The 20,898-nt window shown below is 42.4% G+C and overlaps 1 protein-coding gene across 1 annotated transcript; it reads left to right on the plus strand.

The window, feature by feature from the left end:
• The first annotated feature begins 38 nt into the window (after nt 1-38).
• LOC143412372 (protein NLRC3-like) lies at nt 39-7,176 on the plus strand. Its single transcript, XM_076877224.1, has 4 exons — nt 39-1,916; nt 6,390-6,563; nt 6,819-6,973; nt 7,172-7,176. The coding sequence occupies exons 1-4, from the start codon at nt 301-303 to the stop codon at nt 7,174-7,176; spliced, it is 1,950 nt and encodes a 649-aa protein (XP_076733339.1). The 5' UTR covers nt 39-300.
• The last annotated feature ends 13,722 nt before the right edge of the window (nt 7,177-20,898 follow it).

Raw genomic sequence — 20,898 nt, forward strand, 5'->3', positions numbered from 1 at the left:
CTGGATAAATGAGAGACTTGTGACACCAGTGTGTTCAGTCATTTCTCAGTGGGTCAGAAATTGTCATCAGCATTTTGTAAAATATGATTGTTAAAGTTGTATTTTTATTATTATTATTCAGAACTTCCAGCTGCTGTTTGTCATCGTAACCTTAAGTCTAAGCTGAAGGAGAAGTTCCAGTGTGTGTTTGAGGGCATCGCTAAAGCAGGAAACCCAACCCTCCTGAATCAGATCTACACAGAGCTCTACATCACAGAGGGAGGGACTGCAGAGGTCAATGATGAACATGAGGTCAGACAGATGGAAACAGCATCCAGGAAACCAGACAGACCAGAAACAACCATCAGACAAGAAGACATCTTTAAAGCCTCACCTGGAAGAGACGAACCAATCAGAACAGTGCTGACAAAGGGAGTGGCTGGCATTGGGAAAACGGTCTTAACACAGAAATACAGCCTGGACTGGGCTGAAGACAAAGCCAACCAGGACATCCAGTTCATATTTCCATTCACTTTCAGAGAGCTGAATGTGCTGAAAGAGGAAAAGTTCAGCTTGGTGGGACTTGTTCATCACTTCTTTACTGAAACCAAAGAAGCAGGAATCTGCAGCTTTGAAGACTTCCAGGTTGTGTTCATCTTTGATGGTCTGGATGAGTGTCGACTTCCTCTGGACTTCCACAAAACTACAATCCTAACTGACCCTAGAAAGTCCACCTCAGTGGATGTGCTGCTGATAAACCTCATCAGGGGGAAACTGCTTCCCTCTGCTCGCCTCTGGATAACCACACGACCTGCAGCAGCCAATCAGATCCCTCCTGACTGTGTTGGCATGGTGACAGAGGTCAGAGGGTTCACTGACCCACAGAAGGAGGAGTACTTCAGGAAGAGATTCAGAGATAAGAAGCAGGCCAGCAGCATCATCTCCCACATCAAGACATCACGAAGCCTCCACATCATGTGTCACATCCCAGTCTTCTGCTGGATCACTGCTACAGTTCTGGAGGATGTGCTGGAAACCAGAGAGGGAGGACAGCTGCCCAACACCCTGACTGAGATGTACATCCACTTCCTGGTGGTTCAGGCCAAAGTGAAGAAGGTCAAGTATGATGGAGGAGCTGAGACAGATCCACACTGGAGTCCAGAGAGCAGGAAGATGATGGAGTCTCTGGGAAAACTGGCTTTTGATCAGCTGCAGAAAGGAAACCTGATCTTCTATGAATCAGACCTGACAGAGTGTGGCATCGATATCAGAGCAGCCTCAGTGTACTCAGGAGTGTTCACACAGATCTTTAAAGAGGAGAGAGGACTGTACCAGGACAAGGTGTTCTGCTTCATCCATCTGAGTGTTCAGGAGTTTCTGGCTGCTCTTCATGTCCATCTGACCTTCAGCAACTCTGGAAAAAATCTTCTTGAACAGAAACAAATAACCTCCAAGAGTTTTAGCTTTTTAAACCAAAAAGAATCTTTTCACCAGAGTGCTGTGAACAAGGCCTTACAGAGTCCAAATGGACACCTGGACTTGTTCCTCCGCTTCCTCCTGGGTCTTTCACTGCAGACCAATCAGACTCTCCTACGAGGTCTGATGACACAAACAGGAAGTAGCTCACAGACCAATCAGGAAACGGTCCAGTACATCAAGAAGAAGCTCAGTGAGAATCTGTCTGCAGAGAAAAGCATCAATCTGATCCACTGTCTGAATGAACTGAATGATCGTTCTCTAGTGGAGGAGATCCAACAATACAGGACTTCAGGAAGTCTCTCCACAGGTAAACTGTCTCCTGCTCAGTGCTCAGCTCTGACCTTCATGTTACTGTCATCAGAAGAAGATCTGGATGAGTTTGACTTTAAGAAATATTCTGCTTCAGAGGAGGCTCTTCTGAGAATGCTGCCAGTGGTCAAAGCCTCCAATAAAGCTCTGTAAGTAAACATGAACTCATTGCTTAAAATCTTATAATCGATAAAAATCTTAAAACCATGGGAAATAAATCAGAAATGCTGAGTTCAAAGAACAGTTAAAAAACATAAAAATAGTGAATTAAATGATTATCATTCACTCAGTAAATATTTTTTCAGTCCAGCAGTATTTCTGACACATTTTTGTCTATATCTCTTATCAAAGTACAATCCAGGCCCAGCCAATAAGAACATGAGCTCTGATCCTTCAGCCCCTCTGACAGGTTTATTATCGTCAGCTTGTTCACGTCTCCAAATCCAGCAGTTTGTTTTTTATCTCATTTTCAGTGCACACTCTCCCTTTTTTATTATAAATCTCTGCTGTGACTGTCCTGTTTTCATCCAGGATGGAGGGAAAACTTGGGCTTCCATCCATCCATCCATCTTCATCCGCTTTATCTGAGGCCGGGTCGCGGGGGCAGCAGCCTAAGCAAAGAGGCCCAGACCTCCCTCTCCCTAGCCACCTCCTCCAGCTTATCCGGGGGAATACCAAGGCGTTCCCAGGCCAGCCGAGAGATATAATCTCTCCAGCGTGTCCTGGGTCTGCCCCGGGGCCTCCTCCTGGTGGGACATGCCTGGAACACCTCACCCAGGAGGCGCCCAGGGGGTATCCTTGTCAGATGCCCGAACCACCTCAGCTGGCTCCTTTCGATGTGGAGCAGCAGCGGCTCTACTCTGAGCCCCTCCCGGATGGCCGAACTTCCCACCCTATCTCTAAGGGAGAGGCCAGCCACCCTTCGGAGGAAGCTCATTTCTGCCGCTTGTATCCGCGATCTCGTTCTTTCGGTCACTACCCACAGCTCGTGGCCATAGGTGAGGGTAGGGACGTAGATCGACCGGTAAATTGAGAGCTTCACTTTTACACTCAGCTCCCTCTTCACCACGACTGACCGGTGCAGCGTCCGCATTACTGCAGCTGCAGCCCCAATCCGTCTGTCGATCTCCGGCTCCCTTCTCACATCACTCGCGAACAAGACCCCGAGATACTTGAACTCCTCCACTTGGGGCAGGAACTCATCCCCGACCCAGAGTGGGCACTCCACCCTTTTCCGGCTGAGAACCATGGCCTCAGATTTGGAGGTGCTGATCCTCATTCCCGCTGCTTCACACTCGGCTGCGAACCGTTCCAGTGCGAGCTGGAGGCCCTCACCCGATGAAGCCAACAGAACCACATCATCCGCAAAAATCAGAGATGAGATTCTGAGGCCACCAAAGCGAAAGCCCTCCGCCACTTGGCTGCGCCTAGAAATCCTGCCCATAAAAATTATGAACAGAACCGGAGACAAAGGGCAGCCCTGGCGGAGCCCATCACCCACCGGGAACGAGTCCGACTTATTGCCGGCAATGCGAACCAAGCTCTTGCAACGGTTGTATAGGGATCGAATGGCCCGTAGCAATGGGCCAGACACCCCATACTCCCGCAACACCTCCCACAGGACACCCCGAGGGACATGGTCGAATGCCTTCTCCAAGTCCACAAAACACATGTAGACTGGTTGGGCAAACTCCCATGCACCCTCAAGTATCCTCGAGAGGATAAAGAGCTGGTCCAGTGTTCCGCGACCAGGACGAAAACCGCATTGTTCCTCCTGTATCCGAGGTTCGACTAGCGGACGAACTCTCCTTTCCAGCACCCTGGCATAGACTTTCCCAGGGAGGCTGAGGAGTGTGATACCCCTGTAGTTGGAACACACCCTCCGGTCCCCCTTCTTAAAGATGGGGACCACCACCCCGGTCTGCCAGTCCACAGGTACTGCCCCTGATCACCATGCAACATTGCAGAGGCGTGTCAACCAGGACAGCCCTACAACGTCCAAAGCCTTCAGGAACTCGGGGCGGACCTCATCAACACCAGGGGCTCTGCCACCAAGGAGTTGTTTAACTGCTTCAGTGACCTCGCCCCCGGAAATTGGTGGGTCATTCCCCTCATCCCCAGACTTTGCTTCCTCCTCGGAAGACGTGTCAGTGGGATTAAGGAGGTCCTCGAAGTATTCCTTCCACCGCCTAACAATTTTCTCAGTCGACGTCAGCAGCGCTCCGCCAGCACTATACACAGTGCAGGTAGAGCACCGCTTTCCCCTCCTGAGACGCCTGACGGTTTGCCAGAATCTCTTCGAGGCAGTCCGAAAGTCTTTTTCCATGGCCTCTCCGAACTCCTCCCACACCCGAGTTTTTGCTTCAGCCACTGCCCGAGCCACATTCCGCTTGGCCTGTCGATACCTGTCGGCTGCCTCCGGAGTCCCACAGGCTAACCAAGCCCGATAGGACTCCTTCTTCAGCCTGGTGGCTCCCTTCACCTCTGGTGTCCACCATTTGGTTCGGGGATTACCACCACGGCAGGTACCAACCACCTTGCGGCCGCAGCTCAATGCAGCAGCTTTGGCAATGGAGACGCTGAACATGGTCCATTCGGACTCAATGTCCCCAGTCTCCCTCGGAATGCTGTTGAAGCTCTGCCGGAGGTGTGCGTTGAAGATCTCGCAGACTGGGGCCTCTGCTAGACGTTCCCAGCACACCCTCACTACGCGTTTAGGTGCACCAGGTCTGTCCAGCGTCCTCCCCCGCCACCTGATCCAACTCACCACCAGGTGGTGATCAGTTGACAGCTCAGCCCCTCTCTTTACCCGAGTGTCCAGAACATATGGTCGCAGGTCTGGTGATACGATTACAAAATCGATCATCGACCTACGGCCTAGAGCGTCCTGGTGCCACGTGCACTTATGGACACTCTTATGTTCGAACAGGGTGTTCATTATGGCCAAACTGTGATTAGCACAGAAGTCCAATAACAAAGCACCGCTCGGGTTCAGATCAGGGAGGCTGTTCCTCCCAATCAAGCCCCTCCAGGTCTCGCTGTCGTTACCCACGTGAGCATTGAAGTCTCCCAGCAGGACAACAGAGTCTCCAGGTGGAGCACCTTCCAGCACCCCCCCCCCCCCCCCCCCCCCCCTCCAGGGACTCTAGGAACTCTGAACTGCCACTCGGCGCATAAGCGCAGATGACAGTCAGGACCCGTTCCCCGACCCTAAGGCGCAGGGAACAAACCCTCTCGTCCACCGGGAAAATCCCCAACGTACCGGCAGCAAGCCGAGGGGATATTAGAATACCCACCCAGCCCGCCGCCTCTCACCAGGGGCAACTCCAGACTGAGACAGAGTCCAGCCCCTCTCCAGGAGACTGGTTCCAGAGCCCAAGCCATGCGTAGAGGTGAGCCCGACTATATCTAGCTGGTACCTCTCAACCTCACGCACTAACTCAGGCTCCTTCCCCACCAGAGAGGTGACATTCCATGTCCCTATTGCCAGTCTTGGCAGCTGGGGGTCAGTCCACCAGGGCCTCCGCTCCTGGCCGCCACCCGGCACACAATGCACCCGACCCCTATGGCGCCTCCTGCGGGTGGTGGGCCTGCGGGAGGATGGGCCCATGTCTCCTCTTCGGGCTGTGCCCGGCCGGGCCCCATGGACTAAGGCCCGGCCACCAGACGCTCGCCCTCGGGCACCCTCCCCGGGCCTGGCTCCAGGGGGGGGCCCTGGTAACCCTATCCCGGGGAGGGTAAACTGTTCTCTCGATATCCTTTTCATAAGGGTCTTCTGAATCGCTCTTTGTCTGGTCCCTCACCCAGGACCAATTTGCCATGGGAGACCCAGACAACATAGCCCCTGGGATCCCTGGGACACACAAACCCCTCCACCACGATAAGGTAGCGATTCAAGGAGGAGAACTTGGGCTTCATAATTGAAATTGCCACTCAGGTCCTGTTTCTTGACAGTATTCATATCTAACTGTAAGGCTTCCATAACCAGTGTTCCCACAGAATTACAGTGGGTTCTCTCTGGGTCCTCTACAGTTTCTTCCCACTGTCCACAGACATGCAGTTAGATTACCTGGTGATCTAAACTTCATGCAGGTGTGTGTGTGAGAATGGTTGTCTTTCCCTCTGTGGGCTTAGTGGAAGAGACTGGATGGATCTCTGCTTTGTCTTTGATATATCCTGACAGCAAACATTCTCCATGAAGTCTGCATTTCAGCTCATCTCCTTTATACACACCTTTAACAGGAGGAGTTTTATACAGCTAGTGTTTAAAATCCAGTGTTACTCACAGTTAAATAGCATAACAATTACTGAATTAGTAAGATTTTCTAAAATAATTGTTTTAGTTAATATTGTATGATAGTGTACACAGAATTATTAGCTCAGTAGGTAGAGTGGTCGCCCCATGATCATAAGGTCAGGGGTCGAATCCACCGAACAGCTACCTTGATGGTACCCCTGAGCAAGGTACCATCAAGGTACCAATCGTGTGCACTGGACTGGTAGCACTCATAGTGTCATAGGTTGGTTTTTTTTGGTTTTTTTAAAAGGTTTAACATATAAACAAATTTCATTTGATCACATATATTTTTTGTTTTGTTTTGTTTTTTCCCTTTCTCTCCCAGACTGAGCAGCTGTAACATCTCAGAGGAAGGCTGTGAAAATTTGTTGTCAGTGGTCAGCTCCCAGTCCTGTAGTCTGAGAGAGCTGGACCTGAGTACCAACAGCCTGAAAGCTTCAGCAGTAAAGCTTCTGTCTGCTGCAGTGGAGAGTCCACACGCCAAACTGAATATTCTGAGGTCAGATCAATTTGTATTCTGTTTAGTTCTGTTTGTTTATATGTTTGATGTTTGGTTTTGTTTATATCAACTAACAAAAATAATCAATAATTTAACCAGTAAAGGTAAACTTTATCCAGTTATCCTTGTTCCATAGCATTTTTATTCATTTATAAGTTAAAGTGAACTTATACTAACCTGCTCAGCACAAGACAATAAGCTATTGCACCCTGATTACACTTTAACAACAATCTTTATTCATGTTTTTATCTTCAGACTTAACATCTGTGAACTCTCAGAGGAAAACTGTGAAGCTCTGTCCTCAGTTCTCAGCTCGCAGTCCTCTAGTCTGACAGAGCTGGACCTGAGTATCAGAAAGCTACAGGATTCAGGAGTGAAGCTTCTGTCTGCTGGACTACAACGTTTAAACTGTAAACGGAATACTCTGAGGTCAGATCAGAAAACATTTTGTTGTTAGAATTATTCAATTATTTAAGTTCATACATATGATGTTGTTTCTTAGTATGTTTATGTTTCTTCTAAAAATAGAAAGTCAAGATTTAATGTTGTGAAATGTATTAACAAACTCAACATGAGTATTTGTTGTATGACTGTCTTTTATTTTTCAGACTGAGTGGCTGTAACCTGTCAGAGAGAAGCTGTGAAGCTCTGTCCTCAGTCCTCAGCTCCCAGTCCTCCAGTCTGAGAGAGCTGGACCTGAGTAACTCTGACCTGCAGGATTCAGGAGTGAAGCTTCTGTCTGCTGGACTAAAGAGTTCACAGTGTGCAGTGGAAACTCTCAGGTCAGGATTCAAACTTTTCCACAGATGATCATTTGAAATGTGACTTATATTATTGTATAAACAGGTAACCTTTATACAGCTGTCAAGTGAACTTTTATTTACATTTGAGTGGATAATTGGACTCTGAATTACTTTCAAAAGTAATTGGCGACTACCGATTGGTTTGCTGTTAGTTTTTTATTCACAGTACTTACTTAATTTTAAAGGCTGATTTCTCAAAATGAGATGTTTATCTTTTCTTCTACAACACTTGGAGCCACCAAATCTTCTTGCTTCATTTATTCATTACAGTTTGATTTAAAGAATATTAGACTCGTAACATAATAAATACATTTATTTCACTTCTTCTTGAGAGAAAGAAAGGGATGACTGGGTGAGCTCCAGTGGTTCATCCCAGCAGAGAGAGCAGCACACTGGGCTGCAAATGATCACAGTAGTAATGGCCATAGTTTGATAAAACAGGCATTCTTACCCTGTAGATAATACAGGGTTCTGGTGCCGATGTGGGGGAGGGGAGTCGCCCGGTACTAACTACATACTACTAACTACCTCATCCAGATGTCTTCCCTACTAAACCTGATAAGAAGTAACTGCAGTAGCCTTATAGGTCAAATCAGTTTCACCTGTTAATGGTAGCTCCACTATTAATGGTGTCACTTGTTATTTCTGGGATGAGTTTAGTAGCCTGAACAGCTGCTCAAAGGAAAGGTTATTTTCATTATTATTATTTAATTACTAAGTCCGGGGTAACCTGCAAGAGCTGTTTGCACAAAGAATAATACTCAGACTTTTAGGTTTTATCGTTTTACACAAGGTTTAAAAATGAATGTCCACAATTGAATTGCAGAAATTGTTATTGAGCTAATACTGATGTAGTTGTTATCTTTGGTAAGGAGAGGTTGGAGGAAGAATGAGCACAGTCAGGCCTAAAGATGCTCTTAATAATAATAATGGATTGCATTTATATAGTGCTTTTCGAGACCCTCAAAGACCCTTTATAATCCCACTATTCATTCAGTCTCACATTCACACACTGGTGGAGGTAAGCTACAGTTGTAGCCACAGTTGCCTTGGGACAGACTGAGCACCATCGGCCCCACTGGCGAACACCAGTAGGCAGTAGGTGAAGTGTCTTGTGTTCCAAGAACACAACGACCAAGACAGAGAGATCCTACTGGCAACCTTCTGGTTACAAGATGAGCTTCCCAACCCCCAGAACCGCGGTCTTATCCTCCAGTTCTGTGTTGATGATAATCACATAATAGGAGAGCAGCTGGGCATCCAGTGGAAGTGTGATGGAAATCAAAATCCTGAATTGGATTCGGTGCGGTTGCGTTACTATTTTTCAACAACCAATCTTATATCAGCTGCATGGAAGTAGCTATAAGTAATCTGGGCGCTACAGCTTTAACCCTTTAAGACTTACCATAGAACCAAGTCCGCCACAGCTTATATTATATTTTTGCATGCTGTGGAGCCATTTTTGGGAGCATTTCAAGTTGCTCTACATCAATACAACCATTACAGCCTAAATTTTAATAATATGCATGCATTAAGTGCATAGAAATTACATAAATTGCAAAAAGTGCAATAAACTAAAAAAAAATTGAAAATCGTTTTTGTTTTTTAACATATATTTCTAGTTAGAGAAATTTAAGAGGCTTATCCCTCAAAACCGTAAATACAAAAAAGTTGCACAAAATAGTTTCCCACCACATGAAATTTATTTTGAGTGTCTTCATAGTTTTATTTTTGAAATACACTAATTTCTATACACTGCAGGAAAAACGAAAATAAATATTATAGTGCAAATTTGCAAAAAAGCAGCATATGCATCAAAATAAACTATTTCCAGCAGTGCAATATGAGTCCTAAGCATCCCAGAAACAACACAGAAAGTCAGAAAGTCAAACATAACTTTAAAAAAACACTAGTATAGGGTTATGAGGCCATGATGGTAAAAAATACATTTCTGCAAAAATGACATCACTTCCGGTTTTGGGCAGGTCATGGCGGATATGCGATAGTTCACGCTGATGTCAATTCCAAAGTAGGAAGTGTTACAAACAGCTGATCGGATCGGCAAAGCGTGTTTCTGGAATATTATGTTACGCAAAACAGAGTGTGCCCACTCTGACCGGCTTTAAAGGGTTAAGCAGCTGCATGCACTCCCGCGGACAGCGATCACTTTCTGGCAGACGATCACTTTTTGGCACAACACCTGGAGCTAAGGGGGCAAAACAATCGCATGAGTGCTGCTGTTTGGCTGAGGAAGAATAAAGTATTCATGGTAAGCCAATCACATGACCACTTCAAGATTACAAAGCAACAAGGTGACATATACCAGTTTTTAAATTGTGTTGATAGGTCACATAAAACCAGAGTCATGATAAACAATATATACGCAGCGTTTTTTTCCTCAATAGTTTCGTCACTTTTACTGTCTAAGGACAGCACAGCAAGCACTCTCTGCTTATGAGCAAAAAAAACCCCAAATCATCCCTTTCCTGTTGGTGGAAAAATGAACCATGTCGACCAATCAAAAAAATGATATAGCAACATGACATTTGGTTGTTTAGGAAGAGGGGGAAGTTTTAGGAGTGACGGTGTGAGATGTGAGAGATTTGTGACGTTTAGCGTATTTGGAGTGTGTGCATAGTATGTTGTGTTGTGTAGTTAGTGTGTAGGGGAAAAAAGAACAAAAAAAGTTAGTGTGTAGTGTAGTGGATAGTTTTATGTTGTCTGTCAGAACAATGAGGCAATTGCTGAATGTTAAGTGCCCTGAGGCGACTGTTGTGATTTGGCACTATATAAATAGAGTTGAATTGAATGGAATTGTTACAGGTGCTGCCACAAAACCAGCAAATGCAGATTACAGTGTAAACGGTGTCTCCAGGTAGAAACAGCAGTGATACACCTGCTGCTGTCAGACCTGCAGGTATCAGGCTGTGATGTTCTCCTTTATGGTGGACAGAAATTATTTTTTTGGAGTGGCACAAATAATTTGTGGCATCTTATTTAATGCAGAACAGCTGATTGTTCTGTAAATAGTTTGAAATAGTTATTTTTAAAAAATCAAGGTAAAAGGTAAATTGTTACAAATAACAAAATGGTTGTTTGCAAACCTTGTGTATAGGATTTTAAGGGTGTTCGTCTTGTAACCGGAAGGTTGCCGGTTCGAGCCCCGGCTCAGACAGTCTCGGTCATTGTGTCTTTGGGCAAGACACTTCACCTAGCGCCTACTGGTGATGGCCAGAGGGGCCGATGGTGCGATATGGCAGCCTCGCTTCTGTCAGTCTGCCCCAGGGCAGCTGTGGCTACAACTGTAGTTGCCTCCACCAGTGTGTGAATGTGAGAGTGAATGAATAGTGGCATTGTAAAGCACTTTAAGGCCCGAAAAGCGCTATATAAATGCAATCCATTATTATTATTATTATTATTATTATTATTATTAAAATATTATTAAAATATTAAAATTATTAGATTTCAAGTTAATGATTTATTAAACATGTTTGTGGTTGTAACAGTAAAAAATATAACTTTGTCTACTCATATTGTTTTTTGTCTGATTTTAGGTCAATTGTGTTAATACAGTATGTCAAAATGAAAACATAACTGTAAATTCAGACACGTGAGGTTGTGCTGAAAAGAATGATACCAAACAGGCAAAGTAAATAGTTTTTAAAGGTGGAATATAGAGGTCAAATCAAAAGTAGTTAAAAATGGCCAATTATACCCTGGACCCCAGAGGGTTGAACATTTTTTTAAAAGTAACGCAATAGTTACTTTTCAAGTAATTAATTACTTTTAGTAACTGACTTACAATATTTTAACTCTAAGTAACTACGTAGAGTTAACTATAGTTAGTAGTATAGTTACTAGAGATGGCACGATACCACTTTTTTATGTCCGATACCGATACCAATATCATAAATTTGGATATCTTCCGATACCGATATGAATCCGATATAGTGTTTTTTAATCAACAAAACTGTTTTTTTAAATATCTTGCTGCATTTTGTATAAGTTCATACTCAAGTTTAAAACAACAACTACACTAAAGCTATTCTGTTATACCTGTATACAAAAAAAACATTTCATAGTTCAGCAATACTGATCAATCTAATAAACTTAAACCTACACCATCCTCCCTATTCTGGTATTTTAAAGAGTACTTAGCGTAAATATTAAGCAACCTAACTAATAGGGTTCCAACTCCCAGCAACAACAAAAATAAATAAATAAAAAATAGGGAACCACCCCTCACGCTCCACCTCATGATGCTTAATCGACGTAATCAACCTTAATTTGATGCAGTGTGAAAAAAAATGCACAGAAATCAATTATTTTTCAAGAAATATTAAATAGATTCAACATCTTTCTAAAACAAAATTGCAGACTGCACAGATGGTACCTTCCCAAAGGAAAAAGTACTATAGCTTACTAGGGTATATATATTAGACTTAATAGTCACTATATACAGTAATTGACTTCTATTCATTTTACATCAAATTAAAACTTTGGGTGTCAGATAATTATTTATTAAAAGCTCGACATTTTAAATGAGAATAAGAAAGAAAAGTCTGTCTTTGTGCCCCCTTTTCCCTGTTCATGCCCTATCGGCCCCCCTGACTAAACTTTGCTAGATCCGCCCCTGCACAGTTACCAGCGTCAGCTATGTAGAAAAAGATCCTGGTGTAGAAAGTAATATTAAATAAATTGTAACAACAGCTTATCAAGCTTAAACGTGCTGCTGTTGTTCAGCCGCTGGTTTCCTCTTTCTGGTGCAAAGTGGGCCAAAAACAAACAAGAGAGACGGACTCGAGACAGAAAAGCCGATCAGCTGATCATTAAGCAGTTTCATGATTGAAGTAGCAGCAAGAAGAGGCAGTCGTTTGTTAAGCTTAACGCAGGAATGCTTTACAAACATTCAGAGATGGACTTACACACTTGCTTTACTTCTCTCGGGATAACTTTGTCGGAGATGAAATGCCGGGTTGCTAGCGAAGCTCCAAATGCTATCCAGACCACCGACAGGTCCCGCATGCCACAGCCGCTCTATCACGTGATGCATACTGCTCCGACGTGCTAACGTTCTGAGGTGAGTTACGGCGTGTTGCAAGTTTTGTGAGGTGCTTTCGTGATATTTAATGGATCGGATTACATTTTTTATTTTTCTCCGATATCCGATCCAGTAATTTAGGTCAGTATCGGACCGATACCGATACGTAATATCGGATCGGTCCATCTCTAATAGTTACTAGTTACTTCTTGGTAACTACTAACTATAATTACTTGTTCAAAGTCACTTGCCCAACACTGATCCCAAACCATCTCCACTGGGTTTAGGTCAGGTGACTGTATCCTCACTACAGACCGAATAAATCACCTGAATTTGGAAGTCTGCCTCCGTGTTCTTTAACCGGAGCACACCCACCGTACCTGGCCACTCTAAATCAGCTAAACTCCTGGAGACAACACTTTGTCCATTTTATTTAGACACAGCGGCACCTCTGAAGCAAAGTGTTGTCCATTCTTCAAATTTCTATCCCTGGATAAATGAAAATACTCAAAATTTCAAGAGATATTCTGTCAAGTTAGAACGTTTATGGAAGGCTTCCAAGCTTGAGGTTCATCGAGTACATCTCAAGGAATCAATATCCTCACTTAACAACATGATAAAAAAGCTGGAACTGAATAGTTTTCAAATCTAATGGCTTCAGAAAAGAACCAAAGTATTGTTTGATACAATTATGAAAATTGTCTCTCCTGATATTCCTCGTGTACCAGTCTATACTAAATCTGATTGTAATGAATCATTGAACGAACGTGGAAAAAACTGTTGCAGAACAACTTAACGACTTTCTGGAGAAAAACAGTGTTCTGGACATTTTCCAGTCTGGTTTCTGTAAACTGTCCTCCACTGAGATGGCTTAACTTAAAGTGTGTGGTGACATTCTGATGGCAGCAGACTCTGGAGAGTGCACTGAGTTGGATGTCTCCTCTGCTTTTGATACTGTTGATCACAGCATCATGATAAATAGGCTGAAGGACTTGTTCAGGATTACTGGTGTTGCTTTAAAATGGTTTGTCGTATCTACTGTATCTGAGAGATCTTTGACTGTCTGTATGAATCATGTGTTGTCTGAAACATCCGTTCTGCCTTCTGGGGTACCTCAAGGATCTGTTTTAGGCCCGATTCTCTTTTTGGTTTATATACGTCCTCTAGGCCACAGGTGACAAACGCCAGGCCTCGAGGGCTGGTGTCCTGCAGTTTTTAGATGTTTCCTTGATCCATCACATCTGATTTAAATGGTTAAATTCCTCCTCAACACGTCCTGAGGTTCTCCAGAGGCCTGGTAATGAATTTGATTCAGGTGTGCTGACCCAGGGTTAGACCTAAAACCTGCAGGACACCGGCCCTCGAGGCCTGGAGTTCCCCACCCCTGCTCTAGGCCAAATTATCAGATATTACAATAATATTTCTTATCATCTCTACGCTGATGACATTCAGACATTAAGTTATACTGTTCTTTCAAAGATTCTCAGTTTGATACATTTTCTTGTTTAAATAATTGTCTTTCAGGAATCAAATAATTGTGAAACTTCAACTTTCTCCAGTTTAATACGGATAAAACAGAAACTTTGATCATTGCTCCTGATCACATGTCTTCAGAAATTAGGCAGCAGATCAGTTTTTAGGTCCTTCCATTAAATCGAGTCTCAGAAACTTAGGTGTTATTTTCGACAGTTCAATGTTGCTTGAGAAACTCTCTAAACAACTGTTTCAAAACTGTTTTTATCATCCAAGAAACATTTCTAAACTCAGACTGGTGTCAAAGGCAGAACTTGAGATGATTCTTCATGCTTTTATCTCTACTCACTTGGAGTATTGTAATGGTCTTTTTACTTGTCTCAACAAATCAGCTCTGGAGCTTCACACTGTACAGAATGCTGCGGCGAGACTTTTAACTGGCACAAACAAGAGGTCACACATTACTCCAGTTTTGGCTTCTCTTCATTGGTTGCCACTAAATTTTAGGGTTCATTTTAACATTATACTCATAACTTTTAGAGCTGTACATGGTGAAGCTCCTCAGTGCATCTCTGACCTGTTGAAACCTCATGCTTCATACCGAGCACTTAGGTCTTTAGGTCAGAGGTCACTATTGGTCCCACAGACTCGGTTCAACACACGTGGGGATCGAGCTTTTCAGGCACCGAGGCTGTGGAACTCCCTGCTGTTATCTTTATGCTGTCTAGACTCCACTGACTCTTTGAAAAAGCAGATGAAGACATTTCTATACAAACGAGATTATGTGCTATATAAATATATTCTACTTACTTACTTGAATAATAGTTCATTTATGAATATTTTTTTATTAAAATATTTATTTTCTTTACTTTATCACCCAATTAAATTATAATTCTGTAAATAAGGGTGATAGTGTGGCCTGTGTAGGTTGTCTTCAGGTTCTCTGCTTCCTCCCACAGTCCAAAAACATGCATGCTGGGTTAACTGGAGTGATTGTGAGCATAAATGCATAAGTGTTTACCTGGCTACATCACCGTGGTTACTGATGCTGAACCTATAACCTGGTCTGGATCAGGTTATATTCAGAGTGTGTGTTTTAAAATTGACTGAAGTGCCTCGTTTTCACTGAGCCTTTCATTTACAGAAAGCTTTAAGTGTGATATAGATTCAGTCATATCTGACTAATGTCAGTGAGTGAGGCCGAGCTGTAAAGTCACATTTCTGCTAATTGGCACACCAGCTAACTAGCACACCGGCTATCTAGCAAACCAGCTAAGTAGCAGACCAGCTAACTAGCACACTGGCTAACTAGTACACCAGCCGACTAGCGAACCGGCTAACTAGCATACCAGCTAACTAGCACACCAGCTGACTAGCGAACCGGCTAAATAGCACACCGGCTAACTAGCACACCAGCTAACTAGCAGACCAGCTAACTGCAGCCACAGGCTGAAGGACGATTAAATGTAGTGGAGATATCAGGGATTACACTGGTGTGTCCGATTCACTCTTTAGCACTCCAGTCACTCTGGTGTGTCAGCCAGAGCACCACTGAAGGCCCAGCGTGTGGAATAAGGAGCTTAAGGTTTGGTTTGAGGCACTTTATTCTTTCACTGATTGATTCTTGTGGCTGTGATCACGTGTGTGGTTTCTTACAAAAAGGAAGTACACAATACAAATACATGACAAATAAGATGAATAGATAAGATACATATCCAGTTATATGCATACGTCAGTATAGCTAACATAACCATATATAAGGTCAAAGATCACAGTACTATAATGCAGTAATGTTAAACACAAAGGTGTATATCTACATAAATCTGTCCTATCAGTGATCAGAGTACTGTAGTATACTTCTACTACTTACACTATACAAACTAAACTGCATTAGTGTGACTTTAAGTTACCATCAGTACAGACGAACTGATGGTAGTTGGACAAAATAAAGGCTTTGCAATTATTGTGAAGGGCTTCCGGTTAAAGTAAGATCAGCTGATTACCTCATAACAAATTGTTTGCTATAGAATGCAGCTCCCAGTCTTCATTAATATCATGTACTATAACTCCCAGGTCTACAGAGAGACCAACAGCTGGTGCACGTTGTAACGCCGTGGCTTTCATAGTCTCTCCTTTTTCTACAGCTCATGTGTTCTTCTTGTGATGGTGCGTCTTGAGGGAGGCTCATACATGCCGTCATTTGTTGATCCTAAGAACGTTCCTCAGACCGACTTCTTCAACAACACTAATCGGCCTGCAGTTTGTAGCTACTCACTTCACTGTGGTGTTTGTTAGCTTGTCTTTCTTTGGTTTTATCCTGACTCCTCCCACAAGCTGATCCTACGTAGTCTGCCCAAGCCTCCCACCTCTGTTTGTTTGGGTGGTTTGTTTGCTGCCATCAACAGCGTGTAATGCATTTAAGTGATACTTCAGACATGAAGTACTGCGACAATAAAAAACTCAACTTTGCTTAAAAATAACTTTAGTTGTATCAACACTGCCCTCTGGAATAATTAGACTTTGGTGACAAACTGATGTGATCTCCATGTTTCCTTTGTTGGACTGTGGGCGAGTGTCAGAACTGAATGTACTGAGTAACATGTGGAGTTTAAATATGTGTCAGTTCCAGTTTTAGAGCTCTAAAGTGCAGCTATCATGTTAGGAATATGTTAGGAATAGACAGGAACACTGAGCACACTGAGGTCAAATCTTTATTTATCCAGTTCATCTGTAGGCTGAGCTCAGTCCATCCATTTAGTGAAATGATGTTTAAAGGTCTCCTTGTTCTGTGAGCGTGCACAGATCCTGAAGCAGAAAGCCTGGGTTAACAGAGAAATGATCATCACTGTGATGATGCTCACCATCTCTGACTGGGATTTGAGGTTTTGTCAAAGCAGCAAAGAAAGCCTGGCTATGTTGGACTGGGTGTGGAAGCAGCTCCCAGTTTGAGTTCAGGAGAAAGACACCCTCTCTACTTTGACGATCAGCTTCAAACTTTCCTTTTTGATAAAACTTATAGTTAGAGCTGGATCAGGTGACCCTGAACCATCACTTAGTTATGCTGCTATAGAGATGGATAACAGATGGATTGTTGTTTTGTGTGTCTGCAGTCTGTCAGGCTGTCTGATCACAGAGGAAGGCTGTACTTCTCTGGCCTCAGCTCTGACCTCCAACCCCTCCCATCTGAGAGAGCTGGACCTGAGCTACAATCATCCAGGTCTCTCAGGAATGAAGCTTCTGTCGGCTGGACTGAAGGATCCAGGCTGGAGACTGGACACTCTCAGGTATGGAGAGAATGTCTGATATAGGAGGAAGAGCTGGAATCATTTCCTGTGTCTTTCACTCACTTCCTGTTTGTTTCCTGCAGATGAGACATGAACAATCACACATGCAGGAATATTTTCAGGGACAGACACACTAGTCTAGCTGGATAGTACATGGATATTTATGTAGGGGGTCTTCAAGGAGTCTGTTTGCAGGAACATTAATGATAACTGATAAGTCATGTTGAGAGTTTCATTAAAAGTAGACTTACAGTTAGGTAATATTTGGACAGAGACAACATTTTGTAACTTTAGATACAAGTATCAGCCATGTGTGTGTTTCCCATGCTGTATGTCCACAGTCACAGTGACAGTCAGTGACACTGACAGAAGGATGAAACAAGGCTGTGAATCATTTCAGTCTGTGTGTGTGACAAAGAGGCAGACAGGAGCAGCTAACATTTGGAAATGGAAGCTTACTGGAAACACTACATTCACGGCTGAATTCACAATAGATTTGTTCTCAAGTGCACATTTAGCAGCTAATGCTAATACTGTTTTCCCTTTGCTTTCTACAGCAGCTATTGCTAAGTAGGCCACTTTGCTCCGCTAAGGATTTGTGTGACCATGATGGAGACTCTGATAAGCTAATGCTGCTAAGCTAATGCTGTTTATGGGCCCTGTTAGAATCAATATTTCATTCTCATTCTGTTGTTTGAGAACAATATTAACGTTTCACATCATTATAACACAAGAGAAAAGGGTATTGGCATTAGCTACTAGTGCTTATTCACCTCAAATTACCTTTAGCTGCTAATGGCAGCCTACTTAGCATTAACTCCTCACTAATATAATGCTAATTTACATCAAATTAGCATTAACTGCTCATATTGTTATAAGGAAAGAGAAAACGGTATTAGCATTTGCTGCTAATAATTATTCACCCCTAATTAGAATAAGCCGCTAAAAGCAGCCAACTTAGCATTAATTCCTCACTTTGTTGTTACCCAACGGAAAGAGAGCCTACTTAGCATTAACTGCTCACTAATATAATGCTAATTCGCATCAAATTAGCATTAGCTGCTCAAGTTGTTATAAGGAAAAAGAGAAAACGGTATTAGTATTAGCTGCTAATAATTATTCACCCCTAATTAGAGTTAGCCCCTAATGGCAGTCTACTTAGCATTAACTCCTGACATTGTTATAATGCAGGGGAAAAGAGTTACCATTATCGGATAATGCTAATTCTCATCAAATTAGCATTAGTTAATAACGGTAGACTTCATATCATTAGCTGCTGTCATTCTTACAAAGCAAACAGTATGAGCATTAGCTGTTAATCCTTTTTCATCTAAAATTAGAATTAGCCACTAATGGCGTATTGTTAAAAAGTAAGAAAAAACATTGTTAGCATAAGCGGATAATGCTAATTCATCTCAAATTAGTATTAGCTAATAATGGCACCTGCTTAGCATTAGCTGGTCACATTGTTATAAGGCAAGAAAATATGGTATTAGCATTAGCTGCCAATTTCTATTTACCTAAAATTAGCATTAGCCACTAATGGTAGCCTATAGCAAAAACTTCTTAATGCTAAATGAAGTTAATTAATGCTAAGTAGGTTTAACTGAAATTAAAGTAGTGTTAGCATTAGCTGCTGATATTGTTAAAAGGTAAGATAAAACATTGCTAGCAGCAGCGGATAATGCTAACACACATAATAATTAGCATTACCTAATAATGGCAGCCTTCTTAGCATTAGCTGCTCATATTGTTATAATGCAAGGGAAAAGAGTTGGCAAAAACAGTGTTAGCATTAGTGGATAATGCTAATTCACCTAAATTAGCATTAGCTAATAATGGCTACGTACTTAGCATTACCTACTAATATTGATATAAAGCAAGAAAATATGGTATTAGCATTAGCTACTAATGGCATCCTATTTAGCATTAACTCTTCACATCGCAAGGGAAAAATTAGAATTCAATAAAAAAAAAAGTGTTCACATTAGCTACTTGTATTGTTAAAAAGTAAGAAAAAACATTGTTAGCATAAGGGGATAATGCTAATTCACCTCAAATTAGTATTAGCTAATAACGGCAACCTACATAGCATTAGCTGGTCACATTGTTATAAAGCAAGAAAATATGGTATTAGCATTATCTGCCAATTCCTATTCACCTAAAATTAGCATTACCTGCTAATGGCAGTCTACTTAGCATTAACTCCTCACTAATGTGATGCTAATTCACATTAAATTAGCTTTAGCATTAGCTGCTAGCATCAGCCTACCTAGCACTAGCTGCTCACATTGTTAAAAGGGAAGAGAATACGATATTAGCATTAGCTGGTAATATTTATTCACCCCTAATTAGAATTAGCCACTAATGGCAGCATACTTAGCGTTAACTCCTCACATCGTTGTAATGCAAATGAGGCTAACTTGCATTAAATTAGACTGCTGTTATTAGCTAATGCTATTTAGCAGTAGCTGCTCACATTGTTATAAAGCAAAGGAAAACGATATGAGCATTAGGTTCTAATGCGTATTTGCCTTAAATTAGACGTAGGTGCTAATGGCAGCCTACTTAGCATTAGCAGCTCAGATGTTATAATGCTAGGAAAAAGAGTGTTAGCATTAGCCGTTCACATTGTTATAAAGTTAAGGGAAATAGTGTTAGCATTAGCTACTCACATTTTTAAAAAAAGTAAGTGTTAGCATTAGTGCATAATGCTAATTCATGTCAAATTAGCATTAGTTAATAACGGCAGCCTATTTAGCATTAGCAGATAATGTTGACCTTGGCCCACTGGAAAAGTTAAGAACTACAGATTTAGGAGTGTTTCTCGATAGCTCTTTCTCGTTTGAGAAACAAATAAATTCTGTTATTAAAACCAGCTGTAAGGTTTATATTGTTGATTGTCATTTATGCTTAGAAATATTTACTCATATATGCTTAGAGTTGTATAATCGATTGCATAATGATAGAGGTTTGATCCTGAGTAGTCTGTAAAGACTCTGTGTGCCTTCCAGAGTGCTCTGGCATGCACACACCACTTGGGGCCATGAGAGAGGTCGTACCCTCTCTTACTGATTTATGGTGTAGGACAGAGGTCTCAAACTCAATTTAGCTGGGGGCCGCTGCAGGCAGAGTCTGGGTGAGGCTGGGCCGCATTAGGTTTTCCACAAGAAAGGCATGGTTAAAAAATTCCAATCTTCTCAAATCTCTTTATTTTTATTTTTTAACACAAAATATGAAAAATGAATAAACAAATTAAGAATTAATAAGAAAATGAATCAATCTGTAATACATAAATAAAATAATAATAAGATATTTTTAGTCAGTGAACTTGTGTGTTTCTTTCAGTCTTCTATATCTGCTGTGTTTAGATTGAAATGTCTGTATTAACAGTTCTATAACCTTCTTCTGAACATGAATGGAACACTGTAGAAAATGAACTGTTCTTCTGAACATGGCTTCTCTTGCCTACTCCTTGCTGCTAGAGACCTGGCAGCGTTTCCTCTCGCATAGCCGAGCCAGATTTGGCCTGAGGGAGGAAGCAGTTGCGACCCTCAGTATGTCTTGAAGATGATCATCCGTAAGTCTGGACCTGTACTTGGACTTATTGAAGTTCAAAGTGGAGAAGAGCTTTTGGCACAAGTATGTGCTACCAAAAAGGCACATGGTCCGCTTGAACATTCGGGAAAGCCGAGGGAAACTAGGGCTCAAGTCTCTCAAAAATTGTCCAAGCT

Source organism: Maylandia zebra, linkage group LG2 (genome assembly GCF_041146795.1).
Source record: "Maylandia zebra isolate NMK-2024a linkage group LG2, Mzebra_GT3a, whole genome shotgun sequence".
In the NCBI taxonomy this organism is placed as follows: Eukaryota; Metazoa; Chordata; class Actinopteri; order Cichliformes; family Cichlidae; genus Maylandia; species Maylandia zebra.

Excerpts from the sequence above, each read along its gene's own strand:
- LOC143412372 (XM_076877224.1), top strand. The coding sequence starts at position 301 with ATGGAAACAGCATCCAGGAAACCAGACAGACCAGAAACAACCATCAGA. Across the intron at positions 1,917-6,389 it reads AAAGCCTCCAATAAAGCTCT|ACTGAGCAGCTGTAACATCT; the intron begins GTAAGTAAACAT and ends TTTCTCTCCCAG. Across the intron at positions 6,564-6,818 it reads GCCAAACTGAATATTCTGAG|ACTTAACATCTGTGAACTCT; the intron begins GTCAGATCAATT and ends TTTTATCTTCAG.